The following is a 26,189-nucleotide window of genomic DNA, read 5'->3' on the forward strand; positions in this document are numbered from 1 at the left end:
TCTTTGTAAGAATATTGTATAAAATTCAGAGAAAAATATCTTACTTTTTCAAGAGAAGTAAAAAACTATTTCTAAGATCTTTTTTTTTATATTAACTGCTGTAGAAGAATGAAATAGAAACTGCTAAGATATACACTACTGTATATCTTCTATCAAGACTTTCTCTCTTCAGTCTTGATATTATAGAGAATATAAGTCTGTTTCTATATAATAATGTAAATATTGTCAGCAGAATGTAGAGAAACTGGTTATTTATATCTTAAAATAGAAGACTTTGTCAATGATTATATCAATATAGAGTTAATTCTCAAATTCAATATAAATCTAGTATTGCTGTTCTCAATTCCTTGCAGAATCTATTGAATATTGAGATATTAAAACTAGATTTAATATATCTCACTGTGCAGGGATCAAAGGCTCAGCCAGATCTTGAAGTATACTGATTTTATAGTTATCATGTCTGCTGATTATGTATTGAGTACAGTTGCTGAGGTATCTCTTTGTATTTTTCTGCCGGGGATGGGCCAGATTGAAAGAGGTGGTACAAGGGTGGGACTTGTTGTTGATGTCTTGGTACACCAAAGACAGAGAGAGTTTTTCACGGAGAATACACTTCAGATATGTCCATTGATTATGTGCTTGATACTATTGCCAAGGTATCTTTTTGTACTTTTCTGCCGGCGGTGGGCCAGATTGAGAAGGGCGGTACGTGGGTGGGACTTGGTGTTGATGTTTTGAAACATCAAAGATAGACAGGGTTTTCATGGAAGTTGCTTCTCAGATATCTCCACAATTACAGGTCAGGGATCTTCCAAAATCAAGAAGATTGGCGCATATGGCTAGGTCTCTTCACCTTACAATTTGTATGGCACTTTGGCCCGGGGTTGTGGTGTGGTAGGGGTGAACGGGGGATAATCCCACACAGGAGTTTCGAACAACGTCTGGTTCACATTTGGCTGGATAACTCCACCACCACACGGGGTATGCGGTCGGCGATGGGGTTAAAATGCTTGTATGATCGAGGGCTTTTCGATGGATCTATCGGCGGGTTCTTATTCGAAAAATTGAGCGAGTTCGTGGTGGAGCGCTTGTGTATTACTCAGATAGAAGCTTGATATTCAATATGAAAATTCCTCTATCACATCATCTGCTGCTGCCTCTGCTGTTATCTCTGCTGCTTCACTCATCTGTCTATTCTTCAATACAATAAAAGTAAGTTAAATCTTAATCATAGATAATGTATAAATCAATCTCTAACTAAATAATTTAGTTAAATAACAATGTCTGTCTTACAGATTCTTGTAAGTGTAGACAAAGACCAGACTTATAAAGATTTCTGTATATAACTCTGAACATTGAATGATTATCTTATCAAGCTCAAGAGTATACAGAATAGTGATAGAAGATATTACACTCATACATCTGTACTGAGAAATAACTCAGTCACTCATACATCTGCACTGAGAAATGATAACAATGATACAGATATCATGAATTGAGTAGACTTGAATATCTATACATAAGTAAGAATCTCTGCTGTCTGAACAGGCTTTCAAGTTCTCAGAATCACTTCTGAAGAAGTTGCTGACTGACATCAATAAGAGATGTACATTAATTATAACTGATCAGAATATATCACTTTTAACTACTGATTAGCCTACATATCTTCTCACTTGTGGCAGGCTGCGCCCGATCAATCATATAGACTATTCCATTACACTTCACAGATTTCAACCACTTCATTCTTGAACGCGTACACTCTGATTCTCAGCCATTCTCAATCACTGATCCTCAGCTATTATAAATGCATATAGATTCTTCCGCCCCGAAGCTTCAGTGTGTACATCATCACATATGTGTATAAATATTCACTTTAATCACTGATTCTCACACTTTCTCTTTCTTTTTCTTCTCTAATGTTTTTCTCTTTGTTATATAAGATCTATCAATATCATATTAATCTATTCAGTGTAGGCCTCTTACACTAGAAAAACATTCATTATCTTCTTATTAGAAATGATTATTCACACATTGTCTTCTCATTAGAAATGATTATTCATTGAGAGATATCTGAACATGTAATGATGCATAAGAAATAGAGAAACAGTCAAACAGTTAAGCAGACACTGAGTTCTCAGATAGAAGCTTACTCATCAGTCACTCTGACTCTGTAACAAGATCTTATAAAGAGAGTAAGATCTTACAAAGAGAATATCAGTAAAAGACCTGAGAGTTCTGACACCTCAGACATATGAGATATTCATACAATTACACTTTCACAGATATCACACATCTGACAAATAATATAATCATGTCTAATAACAATATAGAAGAACTCTTGAACATAAGCATAGATATAATATCACAGTGACTCTGAGCAATATTGAAATTATAACAATAATAAATAACTGATATGCATGCAACTCAACAACATCAATATGAAGAGATTCAATAATTATTATAACAAGAAACTCATATAATTTCAACATCTACAGAATTGAATATAAAAGCACTGAAAGAACACTTAGATACTTTCATATATTTCAATACTTCTGATCTCACTCTCTACTCATTATAAAGAATGGAAATGCTTGCAAAACTGAGTGTAGATGAAGATATCATCAGTTCATTAATCAATCAAGATTGATATATCAATGAATAATTGAAGAATTGTGTAAAATAGAAGTTTCATTCATGAATGAAAGCATGTGAATCAGTGTTACAAATACCTGACAATATCATCAAATACCTTGATGTCCTGTTTCAAGACACTGCTATACAACAGAAAGTATTAGATTGATTACAGAGTATCTGACAGAGAAACACTTCTCTTACAACATTTATTCCTGACTTCAACATCAAGATTCTAGAAGCAGGTGATCAATCTTGAGAGAATCAAATGAAGATTAGTATGCTCAAGAAGACATTAACTTTTGAACTCTTACAGACTCTTGTAAGTGTAGACAAAGACCAGACTTATAAAGATTTCTACACACAGCTTTAGATATTGAATGACTGTCTGACCAAGCTCAAGAGTATATAGAACAGTGATAGAAGATGTTACACTTCAGTCACTTATACATCTATGCTGAAGAACAGCAATGATGCAGATGCCATGAACTGAATAGATTCAAATACCTATGCATAAGCAAGAGTTTCCATCATTCAAACAGGCTTTCAAGTTTCTAGAATCACTTCTGAGAAAGTCACTGATCAATATCAACATGAAGTATATATCAACTGTAACTGATTAGAACACATCACTTTCAGCTGTCAATTAATCTATGTGTCTTCACACTCAAGAGAAAGACTAGCATCTTCTCAATCAAGAGAAAGATCAGTGTCTTCTTATTCAAAGAATGAATCAGTGTCTGTCTGCATCAATCACATTGCAGTGAAGAAAGATTCAGAAGATAACTATAAGAATATCTCAATAAAACAGAGAAAATATTAGCTTCTGTTCAAATTCACAAACAGAAGCTTGAAGAGATCAGATGATAACAATTTGAAGAGAAAATAATAATGAATGCAATTCTTGTATCTACTGTGATTGATAATATGTATAATATGAAAGTCATGATAGACAGTGATCTATGTCACTATGTAATGATAAAATCTTCAGTCATAAGATATTATAATCTTCAGCATATTCTCTTATCAAAACCTCAACTTCTCACAGAATTTGATGATTCAAAAGATGTTTGTATTCATTACATGATGAAACTAAATATAGATGTGAGAGAACATTAATGTGAAGATGTCTACATATATGAAGTTGATAATCTTGATTATAATCTTATATTAGAACTTGTCTGGCTATCTGAACAAGATATCTTATTAAATGCTTGAAACAAAAGCTTGATATTCTCTAACAATGATAGAATTCATAAAGATGATATTCACAAGACTATGAATCTTATATAGATCTCTGTCAACACTTACAAAATACTCTGAAAAAGAAGTTATTATCAAAACTGCTGACAGAGTCACTGACAAGATTATCAACAGCAGAATAATTGATCAATCTATTCTGTCAGTCTGATCAATATTAAAAAGGCTCTAGAAAAGTTATCTCATATTATAATAACAGATTCTCATACAGAACTCTCTCAACAATATCATGAATATCTAGATATCTTTCAATAAGATAATAATGTTACAAATCTACCTCTCTTACAAGGTTCAGAAGTGAACCACAGTATCAAGTTAAAAAAGAGAGATAGCAAGAATTCTGAATCATCATAAGATTCTCTTTATAATATATCTCAAGATGAACTTCTTCTTCTTTGAAAGACACTCAATGATCTGTTGAATAAAGAATTCATATATATTAGTAACTCTTTCACCGCAGTCTCTATTCTCTTTACAAAGATATCAGATGAAGAACTTCAGTTCTGTGTGAATTATCAAGAATTGAATAGATTAATAAAGAAGAATCATTATTCTTTATCTCTTATTAATGAAACTCTAGCTTATATCAGACAAGCTCAATGATTTACAAAGTTAGATATTATCACTGTGTTTTATAAGATCTGCATCACTGAAGAAGATGAGTGACTTACAGCATTCTGAACATAATATGATCTCTTTGAATGAGTAGTCACACTTTTTGAACTAGCTAACACTCTTAATACATTTCAGAAGTATATTAACTAAGCACTCTGAGACTTTCTTGATGAATTTGTATCTGTATATCTCAATGACATTCTCATCTTCACTGATGAATTCAGAAAAGAATATCAAGAACACATGTGAAAGGTATTATAACAACTACAGAAAGCAGGACTGCTGATAGACATAGACAAGTGTGATTTTAAGATTAAAAGTACAAAATATCTAGACTTTATTATAGAAGCTGGTAAGAAGATCTGAATGAATTCTGAGAAGATCTCTGCTATTCTTGAATGAGAGGCTCTGTACACTGTGAAAGATGTACAAAGCTTCATCAGATTTACTAACTTCTATCAGTGATTTATATAAAACTTCTCAGATATCACAAGATCACTTACAGAACTCACTAAGAAAGACTCAGTATTTCAATGATCAGCAGATACTGAAGCTGCATTTACACAGATAAAGAAGATATTCATTAATATCTCTCTGCTGATAATATTCAATTCTGATTATAAGACAGTTCTTAAAGCTGATTTCTGTGACTATGTTATAGAAGAAGCTATATTGCAATATGATGATAAAGATGTTTTATAATTATATGTCTTCATGTCTAAGAAACTGAGTTCTGCTGAATGCAACTATGAGATCTATGACAAGAAACTTCTTACAATTGTACACTATCTAGAAGAATGAGACTTTGAACTCTGAAGCATCTTCAAATTTGAGATAATCACAGATTATAAGAATCTCAAGTACTTCACAACTATCTGTAAACTCACTGAACAACAGATATAATGATCTGAGTTCTTAAGTCACTTTCATTTTATAATACACTATCATTCTGACAGCCAGAACTCAATGATAGATGTCCTCTCATGATAAGAGCTAGATATATTATTCAATGTAATAGATACTCACTGAATGAATCAAGAGCATTAGCTCTTGAATCTGAAGATATTAGTTAATCAAGATGAAACAGCTCATGACACTATACATGCTTCTCTGATTAGAACACTCTCTCTCTGAACTGACACTGACACTGACACTAACACTGATACTGATATCTTGACTTCTTCTGAACCTACACTGAATGAATTATGACATGTAACAGCTCAAACTGATGAACTTCTTCAAGTACTCACTGAAGCAGTATATCAAGAAGCACTCTGATTCCTCTCAGAACTATGTATAAGAATTAACATCTCAGAATGCTTAATTAATGATAATAATACTCTGCAGTTCTGTAAATGATGTTGAGTCTCTTACTCTGAACTCTTATACACTCAGATAATGCAAGAGATGCATGATTCACATATGACTGATCATCTGAGTCATGAACAACTGTATTAAATAATCTCTTAAGAATTCTACTGATCTGAGATATTGAACAGCATCAGATACTTTATCTGAAACTATAATCATTATTTCTCTATCACTTCATAAAAGAATCATAGAAAAGACCTGCTGAAATTACTCAATATCTCTGATAGAATCTGATAAGATGCAGTAATTGACTTTGCAGTTGATCTTTCTGAGAGTAAGAATTATAGAAATATTCTGGTCATTATGAACTGATTGAGTAAAGATGTAATACTAGAATCTTGTAATAAGATGAATACTGAACAAGTTACTGAAGTCTTTCTACAGAGTCTATTCTATTAGATACATGAATTGTCAAGATCTATAGTATCAGATCAGAGCTGTCAATTTGTAAGCACTCTCTGAACAAGAATCTGTCAAGATCTTAAGATTATACACTGTTTATTAACTGTCTATCATTCTGAAACTGATAATATATTAGAATGAATAATTTAGACTGTAAAGAATTATCTTTATAAGTTTTACAATCACTTATAAGATGATTGATATGATCTTCTTCTACACACAGAGATTGCTATCAATGATTGAGATACTGTCTCAACAGATGTAAGCCTGTTCTTTCTTATATATAATTATCACATGAAAGTGTTATTATTATTATTATTATTATTCTTCAATTATAGATGTATGCAGTCAGAGACTATGACATTTACCTGAGAACTTTTAGTTCTCAGGGTTTTTTCTATATCTGTAAAGTTAACTATTATACATTCATCAATTTCAGATATATAAAATCAGAAAATTCCAGTCTAGAATATAAAAACTGTTTATAAATTACAGTGTTTTAATATCTTCTGATACTTTGAAATCATTTGATAATATCATGACAAAGGAAAAGAGAAAAAGAACACAGTCTTAAAGATAGACACATTAAATAGATAGATAGAAAGAAATTGAAAGAAAAAGATAAAGTAAAGAGAGCTACAGAATAAGATCTCTGCAGTTTACACCTTAAGCTATATACATATTTTAACACTCTATATAACTGACTGCTACCTCTGTTCTCTCAGGCCTGCTTCAGAGATTATCATTTCCTCTAAAGAGCTGCTGCTCAGCTAGCTTCTATAACTAGCTTATTCATAAGTGAGATTCTCACTAAGAATAACATCAGAGCTACTCAATTCTAGTTAAGTCTCTAATCTTTCAGCTGTCAATCTCAGCATTTCAGTCTATCAATTGATCATCACAGTCTTGCTTACACTAATCATCTATTAAGAGTGTCTAGATCTTATCTCATCTAGGTTCTTACTAGGCTCAGAGTGTTCTAATTGAATAGTTTTTAAATCTCATTCCTCAGAAGTAGATGTCTAGAGTGAGAGAAATGAGACCTGGTCAGTTAAGCTTAATAATGATTCACTATTCTGTAAGTATTCTAGATCTCAATCACTCTAGTACTGATCTAACTTGAAGTGTCTGAGAGGCTGTTAACTCTAAGATCAGTGAGAATTAGCATCCAGGAACCTCTGAGATGGACATCTTAAGCTTGATAATGATTCACTATAGTGCACCCGGGGGCCCCTGGTACTGTTTTATGACTTAACAGTGAAAGTGGTGGTTAAGATGGCTCTCACAGGGTTCGAACCTGCCTTCTCTTGGCATTCATTCCCCGGGGGGAAGGCCGCTAATTAGGGCTCCATGGTAGCGTAGTTAACCACTACGCCACCGGGTCACATGAAAGTGTTGAATTCTCTAGAGATCACACAGTTCACACTGAATCTCTGCAGTTCAATTCAAATCACTGATAATATAGTAACAAAGCTTTAAGATATCTGTGACTGAGCAGAAGTCTTCATAACAAGTGTTAAACAAGATTAAGAGAACTGAATCAATGTTAACTGAGATTTCACTGAGTAATATAGATAGAAGATCTGATATGATTGAATCTTAAGAATATACAGATCACACACTTATCTCACACACTGAATTATCATTATATAAAGTATAAAGTAATAGAAGTTCTAGACAGTTATAACTATTATCTTGATATATTATCAGAGATTTATCATGTCTTTTATACAAGCTTACTCTGCTGTACTGTTACTGATTCATTCTCTTCTCAACTGACTTCTGACTGACAGCCGCCAGGGATCATAGAAGAAGATAATGAACTTGAATGAGAGATTGAATATATTCTTGATAAGAGACTTCACAGTTACAGCTAGACTGACCGGCGGGACCATGAATTTCACATTTGATCTCATTTGATCTAGTCTCATACATTTCTTGACGTGAGTTTCACCAGGACCAAGTCTCAAAAAAATCTGAAAATGAACCATTTCTGAGAGAAATGGCATGAAAAATGACCAGATTTAATTCAAGAACAGTGAAATGAGAGTAATTTCTCAGAATAAACTGTGAAAGATGATCATTCTTTCAAAATCAGAATGAGACTGAGACTGAAGATTAAAATCAGTCTCATTCAGTTCATTCAGTGATTGTTTATATAATCAGAATTTGATAACAATTATTGATAACATGCATGAAACAACTAAATACATTCTTATACAAGTTTATTCTTCACTTTCTCATGAAAACTACACTTCTCTGATATACTGTGATCAGAGGTATTAAACTGTCTGATAATTCTATGTTTTATAATTATGAGTTTCTTGATTGTTTCTTCTTGTAATTGTCTCTAATGATAGTGATAAATATCTCAACTTGAGTTGAACTTTCACTTCATTCTCATCTCTGTCAATGAAATTATTAGAATATCATGCATTATCAGTGCAACAGTTGAATATATACTCTCAACAATTTTTTATAACTCTAGAATTGATTTGATGCATAAATTCATCAGATTATCTTGAAGATAGCAGTCAAATTCAGTTTTATAAGTATGTAGTTTTATCTGATTTTCAGTTGCAATCAATGTATACAAGTTCTATTTCAAAGTTAGTATTATAGTTCTATGTAATATGAAGTGTTATCAAAGATCATTACTTACTAGAGAATTGTATTTCACTGTCTTTATATCTTAAACATCTGCTTGTTCAAATCTCTGATAGTTAGTATTATAGTAGTCTCAGACTAATTTAATATATAAGTCTCATTTCTTCTCTGTTCAATCTTGAGAAGTGTAGATATTAACTTAATGAAAGAGATCTAGTAGAGTTGCTATAGTATAGTACTTTGCAAAAGATTGTTCAGTTTTGCTGTAGTAATATACTAGTTTATTTCTTACAGTAATAATATTCTATACTATAGCATTATCTCAGACTGAATTTCTTTTTAAGTGATTCAACTGCTTCTTAAGATAAGTAAATAAACTGTTATACATTTATCAGACTGACTGCAGCATTGATGTATAAGTGATTGAGACTGTCTTTATTATCTTATAAAACTGAAACAGTAAATCAATCACATATTTCAACTGAGTTCACTTCATATCAGAAAGTTTCAATATCTGAATCTTTTTTCAATCAGAGTGTTACACTCAATAATCAATTATCTGATATAATCAAAGAGTCTGAACAGTTATCTTATATATTGAACTTCACTGTGTTTTAACATTCTGTATTGTATTCAGTAATGTGACTGATTTATTTATTTATTGAATATTATGAAATCATTATTATTATTTAGAGAAGATATAAATCATATTAACAATGTTTCAAATCTGTGATATTTAAATTATTGATCAATCTATTCAAAATTAACAGTAGTATTATTAAAAAGCATTATCAAAAAATAATATTAAAAAGTGTTATTAAAAAACATTATCTTTTACAAAGTAAAGATAAAAGTTACTGAAGTAATCACTTTTATCTCATTCTCATCTCAAGAATTAGCTATCTTATTATTCTTTATCTTGATATTAAGATTCTTTATCAGTGTTTACATCACAAGTTGAATTACATGAGTAATACAGAGAATATAACCTTGTTTATTATTTCAGAAATGCAAAGTTAATTTTTACTTCAAGCTCTTCATTATAGTGTAGTTATTCACAGCATTATCAGTTCTAATTATAAGAAGACTGAGACTAATATCTTAATAGTTATTTTTAATCACAGTTATTAATATCTCTGTTATATAATTTTCAGTATGACTACTAATCAATGATTCAAATTCAATTAATGTCTCTTGATAAGTTCAGTTCTCATCAATATAATAATATATAACTCTCATAAATGTAAGATTATTTATCCTAGTTTATACATTCACTGTGAGAGATACTCTTCAATGATTCTTCAACTCTGATTCTAGATGTTGTATATTGACTTTATAGTGTATCTCAAGGTTGAACTGAAGACAGAATTAATATAAAATATGAAGATTTGAATTAAGCATTTGAAGAAGTGTTCAGAATTTGAGATTTTCAATTAATTAAAGAAAAAGATTCAGAGATATATATATACAAAGTAATTATTCACAGAAGTTATTGAATAAGAGTTGTGAAATCAGAGTACTGATACATGATTATTTTCATATAATTTTCTTCAAATTAGAAAGTTAGTATTATTAAAAATCATTATCTGATAGAGTAACTTATCAGCTCAGTAGTAATTTTCTGATTATTTTTCTTTTATTATCTACATTCTGATAACTTTAGATGTTGAGAAATTTCTTCAGAGTTATAATCAGTTTATAATAAATGTTTCTGAATGAAGTTGCAGTAATTACAGTAGAGAGATGACTCTTTAGTAATCTGCAATATAATCTGTTAATAATTATTTCATAGTTTATCTCAGTGTTTATGTTGAGTTTTTCATAAATTTCATAACCTGAAATCAGATGTGAAGAATAAAGTGATTATTCATTATAATTGAAAGAGAGTATTCTGTGTTAAATTATAAATAACATAGACTTTGTAATTCACAGTGATTTCTTGAAGAGTTTATAAATCTTCAATAGAAATAAAAAAAGTGAAAGAAGTGAATTCAGAAGATATGATAATAATTTAAGAAAGATAACAATTTATTTTCAATAACTAATCACTGATATATGTAAGAAGAATTAATATAAGAGAAAATAATCTTATTTATTAGCTTAGTTATAATTTTAGTACTAACTTAGATTGAATATTATTAATATATAAAAGGAAATAAACAATCTTGATTAATCTCTGTCATATTTCTTGAAATATATTAATATTGTAAAAGAGAGTATTATTAAATTGTATTATCAGATAATATCATTAAAAATATATTAATATTATAAATATCAATATTGAAAAAATATTGATACTTATACATTATAGTGATTTGTGAATCATGATAATTAAATATATATATATATATTATTTCTGACATTGATTACAACTTGTACAATAATTTTTGAAAACTCAAAATCAATTTCAATTATTAATAATTATGAACTTATAACTAACTAATATAAAAAGAGAAAAACTTTTTCTACTTATTATCTTTCTTCTCTTTCTTATTCTTCTTATCATTCTTTATAATTCACTTCTCATTCTCATTCTTCTTCTTCTTCTTCTTATTCAAGATAATAATTATCTCAAAATCTCTCTCTACTGTCTTCTCAGAGAAGAGTTTTCACTGCTCTCTCTCAGTCAGATTAATCTGTATTTCAAAATCCTGCATTTTCTGATCTGCTGTCTCAGGTTTCACTTCAGTAGTAAGTAGATTAATATACTCAGAGAGCAGAACTATCTTCTCAATATTCTGAATTATGAAGCATATTCAAGACCTGAATAAGGTCTTAATTCTCTTCTTCTCTATCAGCTTCTGCTAATCAATTAGAGAACAGAAGTATTATTAAAAATTATTATCTCTTAAGAAATAAAAAACTTATCAGTTTTAACTTCTTTATCTTCTATTCTAACACTCTCTTAATCTTCTTCTATTACTGCTTATTTATAGTAATACTCTTCTTCTCTCTCTCTCTCTTTATCTTGATTTTAAATTATTTTCAGAACTTCTTCTGATCTTATCACTACTGTATAAAACTCTTCACTGTCTTCTTTTTCAATCTCTCACAGGTGGTATCATCTGTATTATTTCTATACTTAGTTCAGTCTAAATCTATCAGAAGTATTACTTAAAATCATTATTATTCTACTCTCTTACAGAGTCTTTTCAAGATATTATAATATATCTTACAATCTGTCTTCTCTTGTTTAAACATCTTCTTCTTCTCTCTCTTCAATCTGTAATAATACTCACGTGTCTTAGTGATCTGCAGAACCGCAGAATATTTGAAGAGAGATGACATAATTAGTTTCAGTAAGTATTGAAAAGAGATGAAGATAGAAGAGGCAGTCAGAAATGATATAATAATAATAATAATGATAATAATGATGATAATGATAATAATAATAATAATAATAATGATGATGATAGTAATAATAATAATAATGATAATAATAATGATAGTGATGATAATAATAATAATGATGAAAGAGAGAGTGTATTGAAATATATTACTGATCTATCAAATATAAAGAGATAAAGAAAATATTAACAGCTTTCAGAGATGTATGAAAACAGCTACAGTGTTATATAGTAATATCATCTTCATTTAATATATACACTGTTGATATTCTTTGTATACAGTTATCATATAATCTATATTAGAGATACATGCAGAAAACAGATCTTTGTTACTAGAGAGAATGATTGCAGCAATTCTCTATTTTTATATTATAAAGATAAGTTATTCTCATTTCTTTCTTCTCTCTTTTCTCTTCTTCTTCAATTCATCACTAAGTTCAAGCTGATATGAAAACTATTAAAACACTCTTAGAAACTCTCAAATTGAAGAGTATAGATTAATTAAATTTTAAATATAGAAGAATTAAATTATATTTAATATTACTAATTATTTATTCTCTCTTAATAAAATCACAGTCATATCTTTCTTCTCTCTCTCTTAAACAAAACATGACCTGTGAAAAGTGAGTATCACATCAGGTCATAATAGTTAACACAGTCTCAGTATGCAGAACTGCATACACATAGTACATGCTGAACTGAGAGACTGTGTGAGTTACAAACTGACAGCAGCATCTCAGAGAGAGTCATACAGTGTGAGAAAGCTGCAACTCTCAGTTACATGTACAGAGAGTGAATCATTGTAGTAAGTATATATATATTATATGAAAGTCACATCTTTCTTCTCTCTCTCTTAAACAAAACATGATCTGTGAAAAGTAAGTATCATATCAGGTTATAATAGTTAACACGGGTCTCAGCATGCAGAACTGCATACACACAGTGCATGCTGAACTGAGAGACTGTGTGAGTTACAAACTGACAGCAGCATCTCAGAGAGAGTCATGCAGTATGAGAAAGCTGCAACTCTCAGTCATATATACAGAGAGTGAATCATTGCAGTAAATACATATATATTACATGAAAGTAATGCTTTTTAATAATACTCAGTCTCTGATATCATGAAAATAGAGTCTCTTTATGAGATTCATTTTTATCAGAAGTTAGAGAATCTTATATTTTTTAAGATCATCTTCATATATCTTATTTATAAAATCAAGGAGAGAAATCATTGATTTCAGTATTTAACTCTTAATATCATTCAAGTAGCAGCAGAGTTCACTCTGACCACACTTTTTAAGTGTATGTTTTCTAAATATTCACATTTATACAGATATATACTGATTATTTATTAAGTAATATTAAGATAAAAATAACTTATTATGACTGTATTACTCTCACTGTGAGAGATACACAGTTGATAATAAATATTATAAAGACTCTGAGAAGTAAGTATTTTAAGAGTACTGTGACTCTGTAATCTTGATTTTTTTTGTTTTTATTTTTTATTTTTTTATTTTTCTTTTCTTTTTTTTTTCTTTCTCTTTTTTTTTCATTCTGATTTTTTCTTGTTTTTGTTTTATTTTTTGTTTTTTGTTTTTTTTTTATATATTTTATATTTTTTTCATAATTAAAATTATATGAATTATAATCTGTGTTCAGAAAAGTAATAATATTTGATAATACTCTTTATTGAATTTTCAACAAATGAGCACTATATTATAATATTATGTAAGTGAGAAGTGATTTCATGATCTCATTTAGTATCATTCTTAATAATAAGATCAGAATGAAAATGTAACTAAGAATTCAAATATATTCTTTATTCAGAACTAGATTTTTATTTGAAAAGTGAATCTGAGATCTTTAATATTTGAAATAATGTGATTTGAAATCAATGTGATGAGTATAAACAATGATCAGAAGTAATACTTTTAGATAATATAATAACTGTAAAGTTTGATTCTGATCTCAGGCACGGTCACACGGTCAGTCTAAATACAGAGACAGATGTAGAAGATTGAGAGAGAGTAGCAGAGAAAGAAACAGAGACAGTAGAGAAGAATATAGAAGACTCAGTTATATATAATATAGATAATTTCTTCATTATCACATTTTTCAAGTTCTTAACTAATAATTCAATATTGAGATCATGATTATCAGCAGACACAGATCTGTCAATATATGAAGATTCTATATAAATTAAAACAAATATATCAGTATTTGCATTTATATAAAATAATCAGAAAATATGATCAGAAAATATGATCAGATACCTGCTGAAAAAAGAAGATTAAGAATATATAAGAAGATAAAGAAGATATGTCATTCATAATAGTATATTTAAATAATTATTAGAAGAGTAACAAGTTCTGATTACATTTTATAATATATTATACTTACTGCTAATGAACTACTCAGTATGAGTATTATAATAATGCTTATTATAAGAATAGAGAGTCATTGCCAGAAATGCATATAATATGATAGATGAATTAATAAAAGATGTTAAATAGAAGAAGAAGAGATAGAAATCTTGAATGAGATAATAATGAAGAAGATGATTAAAGAATGAAAAAAGTTAGTGAATGAGTGATATAATATAGTGAAAGTTTGTTTATAAGAGTGTATACAGAACACTAGCTGAATCAGAGATAGATTACACTATTACAAGTACTAATGATATGCTAATCTGCATGAAGCTAGAACATATGTTATAATTATATAAGTGTGACTGAATCTGATGAGAAAGAATGTGATTCAGAAGAATGTACAATCATCAGATAATAACACAGCTACTTTCAAACATACTTACACTTCTGAAATTACTTACAAATGTAAAAGAGGTCATAGCAGCCACTAATTAATTTAGCGTACTGAATATAAGAAGCCGGTGTATGCCTGTAATTGTATGCTGGCTCAAGCAACCTTTGAATCACAATATAATCTTCTTAGTATACTAAGTATTATATCTGTAATATTCTTGCAATAACTCTGTAGCCTACAAGCTTGCTACTCAAGTAAGATAGTCAAGCTCACTCATACAGCTTCTCAAACAACTATCTCTACATAATGCTGCTGACTAGTCATCACTTCAGTTTCGTCACGTTACAACAATCTTCTCTGCAGAAGAGAGAGAGAAAGTACTGAAAGAAGCTTAAGAGCAGAAGAGAGTGATCTTGACAGTATTATTATCTTTGATTAAAATGACCTCTGATACCAGAGTAACTAAGAACCATTATTAGCATATGAAACTGTAAAAATAGAGATAATAATTACTGAATGAACACTCACTGATCTTAGAATTGTACATGTAATTACAACACACATGAGGCTTCTCAGAAAGAGAGAGAGAGACACAGAGAAATACAGAGAGAAGAATATAATATATAAACAGCTCATTTCTATGATAATAACTCAGACAAGGTGTATGAGTCTCATAATCACAGATGTAAAAGAGTATGATATTTATATTTCTGTTCTTAAAAACACAGATATCTTTTACCTGCATCACAAAGTCAGATAACAGATATCAGAGAATAGACTGATATAGATCTATTATCTCAAAGAAATTTATCAGAGTGAATGTATCTGTAATATTGAACTTTACAGTTGTAAAAGGTTTCTTAATATCTATGAATACTATAACTTTATATACAATGAAACTTATAATAATTTCTTCTAGAAAAATCAGCATTAGAAGAGAAGAGAAAAAAGAAAAGACTTATAATCTTGATACTGTTGAGAAGAGAAGTAATTCTTTAGTATAAATGAACAATTGTCTCATTATAAATATTTGAAATAAATGTAATAATTGACATCTGTAACTGAGCTTTAAATAGTCATGTTATACACAGTCTTCATACAATAGATTATTCTAGAGATCAGTAAGAAAGATGAGAGTATACACACTGAGAAACATGATTTATTAAGCTTATATAACATCTTCTTGAAACAGAGAGAGCTGATAATAAAGATAGAAGCAGCAGAGACAGAGAGAGCAGAAGTAGCAGAAGCAGAAGTAAGAGTTACAGAAACAGAAACAGCAGAAGCAGGAGAATCAGACACAGAGACAGATGTAGAAGATTGAGAGAGAGTGATAGAGAAAGAAACAGAGAGAGTAGAAAGAGATGTAAGAGACTCAGTCATATATAATACAGATAATTTCTTTATTATTATATCTCTTAAGTTCTCAATCAATGATTCAACATCGAGATTATAATCATCAGTGAACACAGATCTGTCAACATGTGAAGATTCTATGTAAATTAAAACAAATATATCAGTATTTATGTTCATGTAAAATAATCAGAAAATATAATTAGAAAACATAATCAGATATCTGCTGAAAAAAGAAGATCAAGAATATATAAGAAGATGAAGAAGATATGTCATTTATAATAGTACATTCTGATAATTATTAGAAGATAAACAAGTTCTGATTATATTTCACAATGTATTACACTTACTGTTAATAAACTGTCTGATATGAGTACTATAATAATGCTTATTGTGAAAACAGAGAATCATTGTCAGAAACATATACAATGTAATAGATAAACTGATAGAAGATGTTAAATAGAAGAAGAGATAGAAATCTTGAATAAGATAATAGCATTTAATAATAATAATGATGAAGAAGATGATTGAAGAACGAAAAAAGTGAGTGAATAAGTGATATAATATAGTAAAAGTTTCTTTGTGAGAATGTACACAGAATACTAGCTGAATCAGAGATAGACTACACTATCACAAGCACTAGTGACACACTAATTCACATGAAGCTAGGGTGTACATTATAATCACATGAGTGTGACTGAATCTGATGAGAGAGAATGTGATTTGAGAGAATATATAACTGCTAAATAATAACACAGCTGCTTTCAAACATGCTTATACTTCTGAATATGCTTATGAATGTGAAGGGGTCATAACAGCCACTAATTAATTTAGTATAATGTATATAAGAAGCCGGCGTACGCCTGTAATCGTACACTGATTTAAGCAACCTTTGAATCACAATAGTTAATCTCTGCAGACTGTATCTTCTGTGAGAAAACAATTACTGAAACTCAGTTTTCATTTAACTGTAGTTATAAGACTATTTCTGAAATTATAAAGAAGAAGATATCTGTCTTTAATCTGATTAAGAGTAAGAGATTAAAGTGAAACAGTATTACTATGTTTATAAATATATATTTTAATTTTATAAAAATCTTATAAGCTTCTGAGATAAAAAAGTTCTTATAACTCTCTCTTCTCAATAATCTTTTCATTCTTTATTTATAAAATAACTTCTTCTTATTTTCACTCTTCAGTATATCTGTAAGAGTTAAGAAGATTCTTATAAATATAAAGATAAACTATCTATAAAAATTCATAAAGCTTAAAAAGAACTGAATCTTATAAATACTAGTTAACTTCAGTTATAATAGAATAGTCTCAACTTATAAAGATTTCATCTGAATATTATTCACAGTAATTATATATTCTAGAAAATTAATCTAATAGATACTGAAGTTATACTTTATAAGCTTAATATACAGTTCTATCTTATCTAAGATCTTTAACACAGTTTATATATACTTAGTATATTCTTTCTTCTTCACAGAGTATATCATCACATCATTCAGATATATTATCACAAAGATATTCAGATATATACAAAGTATTTTATTAATAAAAGACTGAAATACTGTAAAAGTATTAGTCAAATCAAAAGATATTACTAGATATTTCAATAATCTCAGTATAGTTTTAAAGACAGTCTTTTATTCATTCTCAGATCATATTCATAGCTATGTATATATATTAATTATATTCAGTTATATGAATATAATAGCTTTTGTAAGACAGTTAATTATATTCTTAATCAGAGATAGAGAATAGTAACTCTTTATTAGACTGACTGTGTGACCGTGTCTGAGACCAGGATCAGAATATTTGATGATCTCATTATCATTTCAACTGATCTCATTACACTGTTTTAACATTACATAGTAGTCTTATACTATCTCAGTGAAACTTACTGTCTACTCTTATCACATTTTTCAAATGAGATCATGATTTTCACTTCTCAATTTAAATTATTATTATTGCTATAAATGACTTTTAATCTCATTTGAGTGTTATCAAAAAGTGTTACTTTTTAAAAAATTAAAAATAGTCTAAAAAACACCTTAAAATGTCTAAAAATAGTAACTTTATGCCAAGAATGAGACTAAATGAAATCAAGTGAGATCACTTTCTTATTTTTTCTAAGTCATGGTCTCATTTTAAGATCTGATATATAGTCACTTTGCATGTTTTTTTAATAATTAGTCCCAGTGGGATTCACGCCAAGAAATGTATAAGATCAGACCAAATGAGACTAAATATGAAATTCATGATTCTGGCGGCCAGTCTACTCTTTATAGTCTTAAAATTCAGATTATAATAGTTTATATATAATCTGAGATCTTTATTCTTCTTCTTTATAAATATTGCAGAGACTTCTACAGAAATCTATAAAGATTAAATAAAGTTATTCTTTAAATTCTTCTTTATATAAGTCTGTAAGATCTCTGTCTTATAATGAAAGAACTTATAGATTAATCTTCAGAAGAATTTCTACTCTTCTATTAAATTTATTATTAAATTCTTCTTATAGTGAGATAGAAGCTCAGCTGTCTTAGCTGAACTAAATATTTCTGTAAGAGCTCAGTATTTCTCTGATATTTAAAACTCAGTTTTTATAACTGTGAAGTTCTCAGACATTTATAAAGTTATTATATAGATAAGATTATCTTCTCTAACTAACTTTATAGTATTAACTGATTTTATCTTTATAAATAAGTCTGTTAACACTGATTGAAAGTATAAATCTGACTTATAGACAGTTATATACATATTATGTCTTTAAAGTTATATAAGTTCTAAGTATATATTATCTGTAATATCTATAATAATTACAGTTTCTACAAATCTTCTTCAAGTTCTGAAGAGATATTATAATTCAAAGATAATTCTTATAAGTCTCTCAGCTCTCAGATCTGAGTTCTCACACTTTACTTATTGTAAGAGTAGATTCTCAGTTTTTATCACTTAGTTTACTTACTTTACAAGCTTTAGAGACATTATAGTGATCTGAGATTCTAAGTTTATTAATACTTTTTATACTGATAGAGTAGTAGTACTGCAGTATAGTCTCTCTCTATAAGTAGACTGGTCATCAGGACTATGAATTTCACGTTTGATTTCATTTGATCTGGTCCCATACATTTCTTGGCGTGAATCCCGCTGGGACTAGCCATTAAAAAAACATGCAAAGTGACTATGTATCAGATCTTAAAATGAAATCATGACTTGAAAAAAATGAGAAAGTGATCTCATTTGGTTTCATTTAGTTCTATTCTTGACATAAAGTTACTATTTTTAGACATTTTAAGGTTTTTTTTAGACTATTTTTAATTTTTTAAAAAGTAATGCTTTTTGGTAACACTCAAATGAGATTTAAAGTCATTTAAAGCAATAAAAATAATTTAAATTGAGAAGTGAAAATCATGATCTTATTTGAAAAATGTGACAAGAGTAGACAGTAAGTCTCACTGAGACAGTATAAGACTACTATCTAATGTTAAAACCGTGTAATGAGATCAGTTGAATTGATAATGAGACTATTAAAAAATCTGGTTCTGGTCTCAGACACGGTCACACAGTCAGTCTATCTATAAGTATATATTTTCATTGAGAAAGTAACAGATTCAGATATTAGTTTCAAGACTCTTAAGAAGACTGTTACTGACTTAGTTTATAACTTCTTAAATTTCTATTTTAATTTATCTAAATAGTTTTTATAAAGATATTCTGATTTAAAACAGATGAAGTAGAGACTCTTTTTCTTAATCTCTCTATTATATACTTTATTTATAGCTGCTTATAAAGCTCTCTCTCTACTTAGTAGTCAGATGTAAATCTCTCTATATTTTATTATCTTTCTGTAATAAATCTATTCTCTGTTATTCTGAGTCTTATAGAGCTGATTAATAATCTACTCTTTATAGATCTATAATTCTCACAGTGATTTATAAGCAGTGAATAAGAGTTATCAGTTTTTTCAGAGTTAAGAGCTTAGAGTCTTATTTAATAAGCTTATTCTATATATCTTTATTCAGCTTCTTTATAAATATTATTATTCAGATCTTATTTCAGAGCTCTGTTTTCACAGATTTTAATTCATATTATAATTTTATAAAGTACTATGAGTAATTTTTATCAGATTTCTTATCTCTTTTTTTAATATTAATAATCATAGTTTAGATATTCTCTATTTAACTCACAGAGTTTCTTAACTTATTATTTAAATAGATCTTAAGAACAGATTAGCAGAATTTCTTATAATTATTCTCTAAATAATTTAGTTAATTCTTAACTTTAGTGTAGTAAAGATCTATTATTATATAGATAACAGCTTCTTCATCTTTTATATTATATAGTCAGACTTATAAGTTAATTTTAAATACAAACTTATAAAAGTTTTTATAGATTATAATTTAATAAATAATCTTAAGTAATTACAGCTTAAGAAAGTTTTTTTTCAGTTTATAGATATCTCTGAAGATTATATTAAGAGACTTAGTTTAAGAATATTTACAGATAGTAAGTATTTCTTATAGAAAAATAGCTTAATTCTGTAAGAGATACTCAAGAATATTCTTTACTAAGATTAATTTATTCATAGATTTAAAGAGTTTCTCTATCACAGATATAAAGAATAGTATTCTGTAAGTAATTAGTAAGTTCTCTGAGACTTCTTTTATAAGAGTTATTTATAATTTAAGTAACTTTTTCTGAGTATCTGTAGTAGAGTTTATAGAGATTAAAGTATATAAGTTTCTAGTTCTTTTAATTATAACAGATAGTTACTGACTAACAGAGCTTGAAATATAAAAATAAGTATTCAGAGATAATTATTCGGATATTTACAGCTTGATATAATATATACTATTAATTACTAGAAGTATTCTCAGTAGAAAGATAAATATAGAGATTAAATATATAATAGTATTTAAGCTGAGTTATAATAGTAGTCACAAACTTCAGTCTATATAGTTATATATAGTCAAGAACTGCTAACTTTGTTAATTATATAAGAAATAGAAATAGAGGTAAAGAATCTGTGAGAAGTGAAATTTCTTACATAAATAGTAAGTCTTACTGAGACAGTATAAGACTACTATTTAATCTTAAAACTATGTAATGAAATTTGTAAGAGGTCTACGCCGAATAGATTGGTATAATATATAGGTCTTATATAATAAAGAGAAAAATGTTAGAGAAGGAAAAGAAAGAGAAAGTGTGAGAATCAGCAATCAAAGTAAATATTTATACATGTATGTGATGATGTATGCAGTGAGGCTTCAGAGTGAAAGAATCTATACATGTTCATAGTGGCTGAGAATCAGTGATTGAGAATGGCTGAGAATCGGAGTGTATGTATTCATAGCGGCTGAGGATCAGTGATCAAGAATGGCTGAGAATCAGAGCATACATATTCAAGAATGAAGCAGTTGAAATCTGTGAAGTGTAACAGAATAGTCTATATAATTGATCAGGCACAGTTCATTATATTAGTCTCTCTCTTTCAGAAGTAGTTCTCATTAGTCAAGAACTGCTGTTTCAGATAACATGAAACTCAGAGTTCAGATCAGTTGATCATAGTTAACTTATTTCATAAGATATTATCAGTCACAGCTATGTGATCTCTCATTGAAAATATCTTCAATCTCTCACTCAAGCTTATTATCTTCTTCTATGATCCCTGGTGATTGTCAGTCAGAAGTCAGTTGAGAAGAGAATGAGTCAGTGACAGTGTAGCAGAGCAAGCTTGTATAAAAGATATTATAAATCTCTGATAATGTGTCAAGACAGTAGTTATAACTATCTAGAACTTCTATCACTTTATATCTGATATAATGATAATCTAGTGTATGAGATAAACATGTGATTCATATATTCTTGAGATTCAATCATATAAGATCTTCTATCTTATACTGCTCTGTAGAATCTTATCAGATGTTAATTCAATCTTCTTAATCTTATTTCATAGTTATTATGAAGATCTCTGCTCAGTCACAGACATCTCAGAGCTTTATTACTATATTATCAGTAATCTGAATTGAACTGTGAGAGTTCAGTGTGAACTGTGTGATCTCTAGAAGATTCAACACTTTCATATAATATTCATATATAAGAAAGAACAGGCTTATATCTATTAAAACAGTATTTCAATCATTGATAGTGATCTCTACATGTAGAAGAAGATTGTATCAATCATCTTATAAGTGATTATAGAACTTATAAAGATAATTCTTCATAGTCTGAATTATCTATTCTAATGCATCATCAGTCTCAGAGTGATAGATAGTTAATAAATAATATATAATCTTAAGAACTTGACAGATTCTTATTCAGAGAGTGCTCATGAATTGACAGTCTTAATCTGATACTATAGATCTCAGTAATTCATGCATTTAATAGAACAGACTCTGTAGAAAAGCTTCAGTGACTTGTTCAGTATTTATCTTATTACAAGATTTTAATATTATATCTTTACTTAGTCAGTTAATGATGATCAGAATGTTCTTACAATTCTTACTCTCAGATAGATTAATAGTGAAGTCAATTACTACATCTTATCAGATTCTATCAGAGATATTAAGTGATTTCAGTATATCTTTTCTACAGTTCTTTTATAAGATAATGAAAGAACAGTAGTTACAGTTTCAGATGAAGCATCTGATACTATTTAATATCTCAGATTAGTAGAACTCTCAGAAGATCATTCTATACAGTTGTTCACAGTCTGAATAATCAGTTATATATAAATTATACATCTCTTGCATTATTCAGATGTGTAAGAGTTCAGAGTGAGAGACTCAGTGTCATTCATGAAATTATAGAGTGTTATTATCATTGATTGAATATTCTGAGATATCAGTTCTTATACATAGTTCTGGAGAAAATCAGAGTACTTCTTGATATACTGCTTTAGTGAGTGCTTGAAGAAGTTCATCAGTTTAAGCTGTTATATATCATAATTCATTCAGTGTAGATCTGGAAAATGTTCTGATCAGTGAAGCATATATAGTGTCATAAGTAATCTCATCATAATCAACTAATATCTTCAGATTCAAGAGTCAGTGTTCTCAATTCATTCAGTATATATCTGTTATATTGAACAGTATATCTTATTCTGATTGTGAGAGAGTATCTGTCATTGAGTTCTGACTGCTGAGGCAGTAGTGTATTGTAAAATAAAAGCAGCTTAGAAACTCAGATTATTATATTTATCATTCAGTGAGTTTACAGATCATTATGAAGTATTTAAGATTCTTATAATCTGTGATTATCTCAAATTCAGAGACACTTTGAAGCTTGAAGTCTTATTCTTCTAGATAGCATACAATTGTGAGAAGTTTCTTATTATAGATCTCATAGTTGCATTCAGCAGAACTCAGTTTCTTAGATATGAAAATGTATAATTATAAGATATCTTTATCATTATATTATAATATAGCTTCTTCTGTAACATAGTCAGAGAAATCAGCTTTAACAACTATCTTACAATCAGAATTAAATATTATCAGCAGAGAGGTATTAATAAACCTCTTCTTTATTCATATAAATACAGCTTCAGTGTCTGCTGATTATTGAAATACTGAGTCTTTCTTAGTGAGTTCTGTAAGTGATCTTATGATATCTGAGAAGTTTTATATAAATTATTAATAGAAGTTAGCAAATCTGATAAAGCTTTATACATCTTTCACAGTGCACAGGGTCTCTCATTCAAGAATAGCAGAGATCTTCTCAGAATTCATTCAGATTCTCTTGTCAGCTTCTATAATAAAGTCTAGATATTTTGTACTTTTAATCTCAAAATCACACTTATCTATATCTATTAACAGTTCTGCTTTCTGTAGTTATTGTAATATCTTTCACACATATTCTTGATATTCTTTCCTGAATCCATCAGTGAAGATGAGAATGTTATCAAGATATACAGATATGAATTTATTAAGAAAGTCTCAGAGTGCTCAGTTGATATACTTCTGAAATATACTGAGAGTATTAGTCAGTTCAAAGAGTGTGACTACTTATTCAAAGAGATTATATTATATTTGAAATACTGTAAGTCACTCATCTTCTTCAGTAATGCAGATCTTATGAAACACAGCAATGATATCTAACTTTGTAAATTATTGAGCTTGTCTGATATGAGCTAGAGTTTTATTGATAAGAGATAAAGAATAACAGTCCTTCTTTGTTAATCTGTTCAATTCTTAATAATTCACATAGAACTGAAGTTCTTCACCTGATTTCTTTGCAAAGAGAATAGAGACTGTGATGAAAGAGTTACTAATATATATGAATTCTTTATTCAACAGATCATTGAGTGTCTTTCAAAGAAGAAAGAGTTCATCTCAGAATATATTATAAAGAGAGTCTTATGATGATTTAGAGTTCTTACTATCTCTCTTTTTTAACTTGATACTGTGATTCACTTCTAAACCTTATGAGAGAGGTAGATTTGTAACATTATTATCTTATCAGAAGATATCTAGATATTCATGATATTATTGAGAGAGTTTTATATGAGAATCTGTTATTATAACTAGACTGACCGTGTGACTGTGTCTGAAACCAGGACCAGATTTTTTGATAGTCTCATTACCAATTTGATCAATTCCATTACACAGTTTTAACATTAGATAGTAGTCTCATACTGTTTCAGTGAGACTTACTGTCTACTCTTGTCACATTTTCCAAATGAAACCATGATTTTCACTTCTCAATTTAAATTATTTTTATTGCTTTAAATGACTTTAAATCTCATTTAAGTGTTACCAAAAAGCATTACTTTTTAAAAAATTAAAAATAGTTTAAAAAAAACCTTAAAATGTCTAACAATAGTAACTTTATATCAAGAATGAGACTAAATGAGATTAAATGAGACCACTTTCTCATTTTTTTCAAGTCATGGTTTCATTTTAAGATCTCATATATAGTCACTTTACATGTTTTTTTAATGACTAGTCTTAGCGGGATTCACACCAAGAAATGTATGAAATCAGATTAAATGAGACCAAACATGAAATTCATAGTCCCGGTGACTAGTCTAATTATAACACAGAATAACTTTTCTAGGGTCTTTTTAATATTAGTCAGACTGGCAGAATAGATTAATACATGATTCTGCTATCAGTAATTCTATCAGTGACTCTGTCAGCAGTTTTGATGATAACTTCTTTTTCAGAGTATTTCATAAGTATTGACAGAGATCTGTGTAAGATTCATAGTCTTGTAAATATCATCTTCATGAATTCTATCATCATTAGAGAATATCAAGCTTCTGTTTCAAGTATTTAATAAGATGTCTTATTCAGATAGTCAGACAAGTTCTAATATAAGATTATAATCAAGATTATTAACTTCATATGCATAGATATTTTCATTTTAATGTTCTCTTATATCTATGTTTAGTTTCATCATGTAACAGGTACAAACATCTTTTAAATTATCAAATTCTGTGAGAAGTCAGGGTTTTGATAAGAGAATATACTGAAGATTATAATATCTTATGACTGGAGATTTTATTATTACATAGTAATATAGATCACTGTCTATCATGACTTTTATATTATATATATTATCAATCACAGTAGATATAAGAATCATATTCATTATTATTTTCTCTTCAAATTATTATCATCTGATCTCTTTAAGCTTCTGTTTATAAATTTGAATAGAAGCTAATCTTTTTCCTGTTGCATCAGAACATTCTTATAGTTATCTTCTAAATCTTTCTTCACTACAATGTGATTGATACAGACAGGCACTGATTCATTCTTTAAATAAGAAGACACTGATCTTTCTCTCAATTGAGAAGATGCTAGTCTTTCTCTTAAGTGTGAAGAT

The 26,189-nt window shown here is 28.7% G+C and overlaps 1 protein-coding gene across 1 annotated transcript; it reads left to right on the plus strand.

Annotated features, from left to right (window-relative positions):
- Positions 1-620: 620 nt before the first annotated feature.
- On the plus strand, positions 621-1,115 carry BDBG_17374 (uncharacterized protein; the record flags this gene model as incomplete). The annotated part of the gene is made up of 2 exons (XM_031725109.1): positions 621-705; positions 757-1,115. The coding sequence occupies 2 exons, from the start codon at positions 621-623 to the stop codon at positions 1,113-1,115; spliced, it is 444 nt and encodes a 147-aa protein (XP_031579388.1).
- Positions 1,116-26,189: the final 25,074 nt, after the last annotated feature.

The sequence above is a fragment of the Blastomyces gilchristii genome (genome assembly GCF_000003855.2).
Source record: "Blastomyces gilchristii SLH14081 genomic scaffold supercont1.13, whole genome shotgun sequence".
NCBI lineage: Eukaryota > Fungi > Ascomycota > Eurotiomycetes > Onygenales > Ajellomycetaceae > Blastomyces > Blastomyces gilchristii.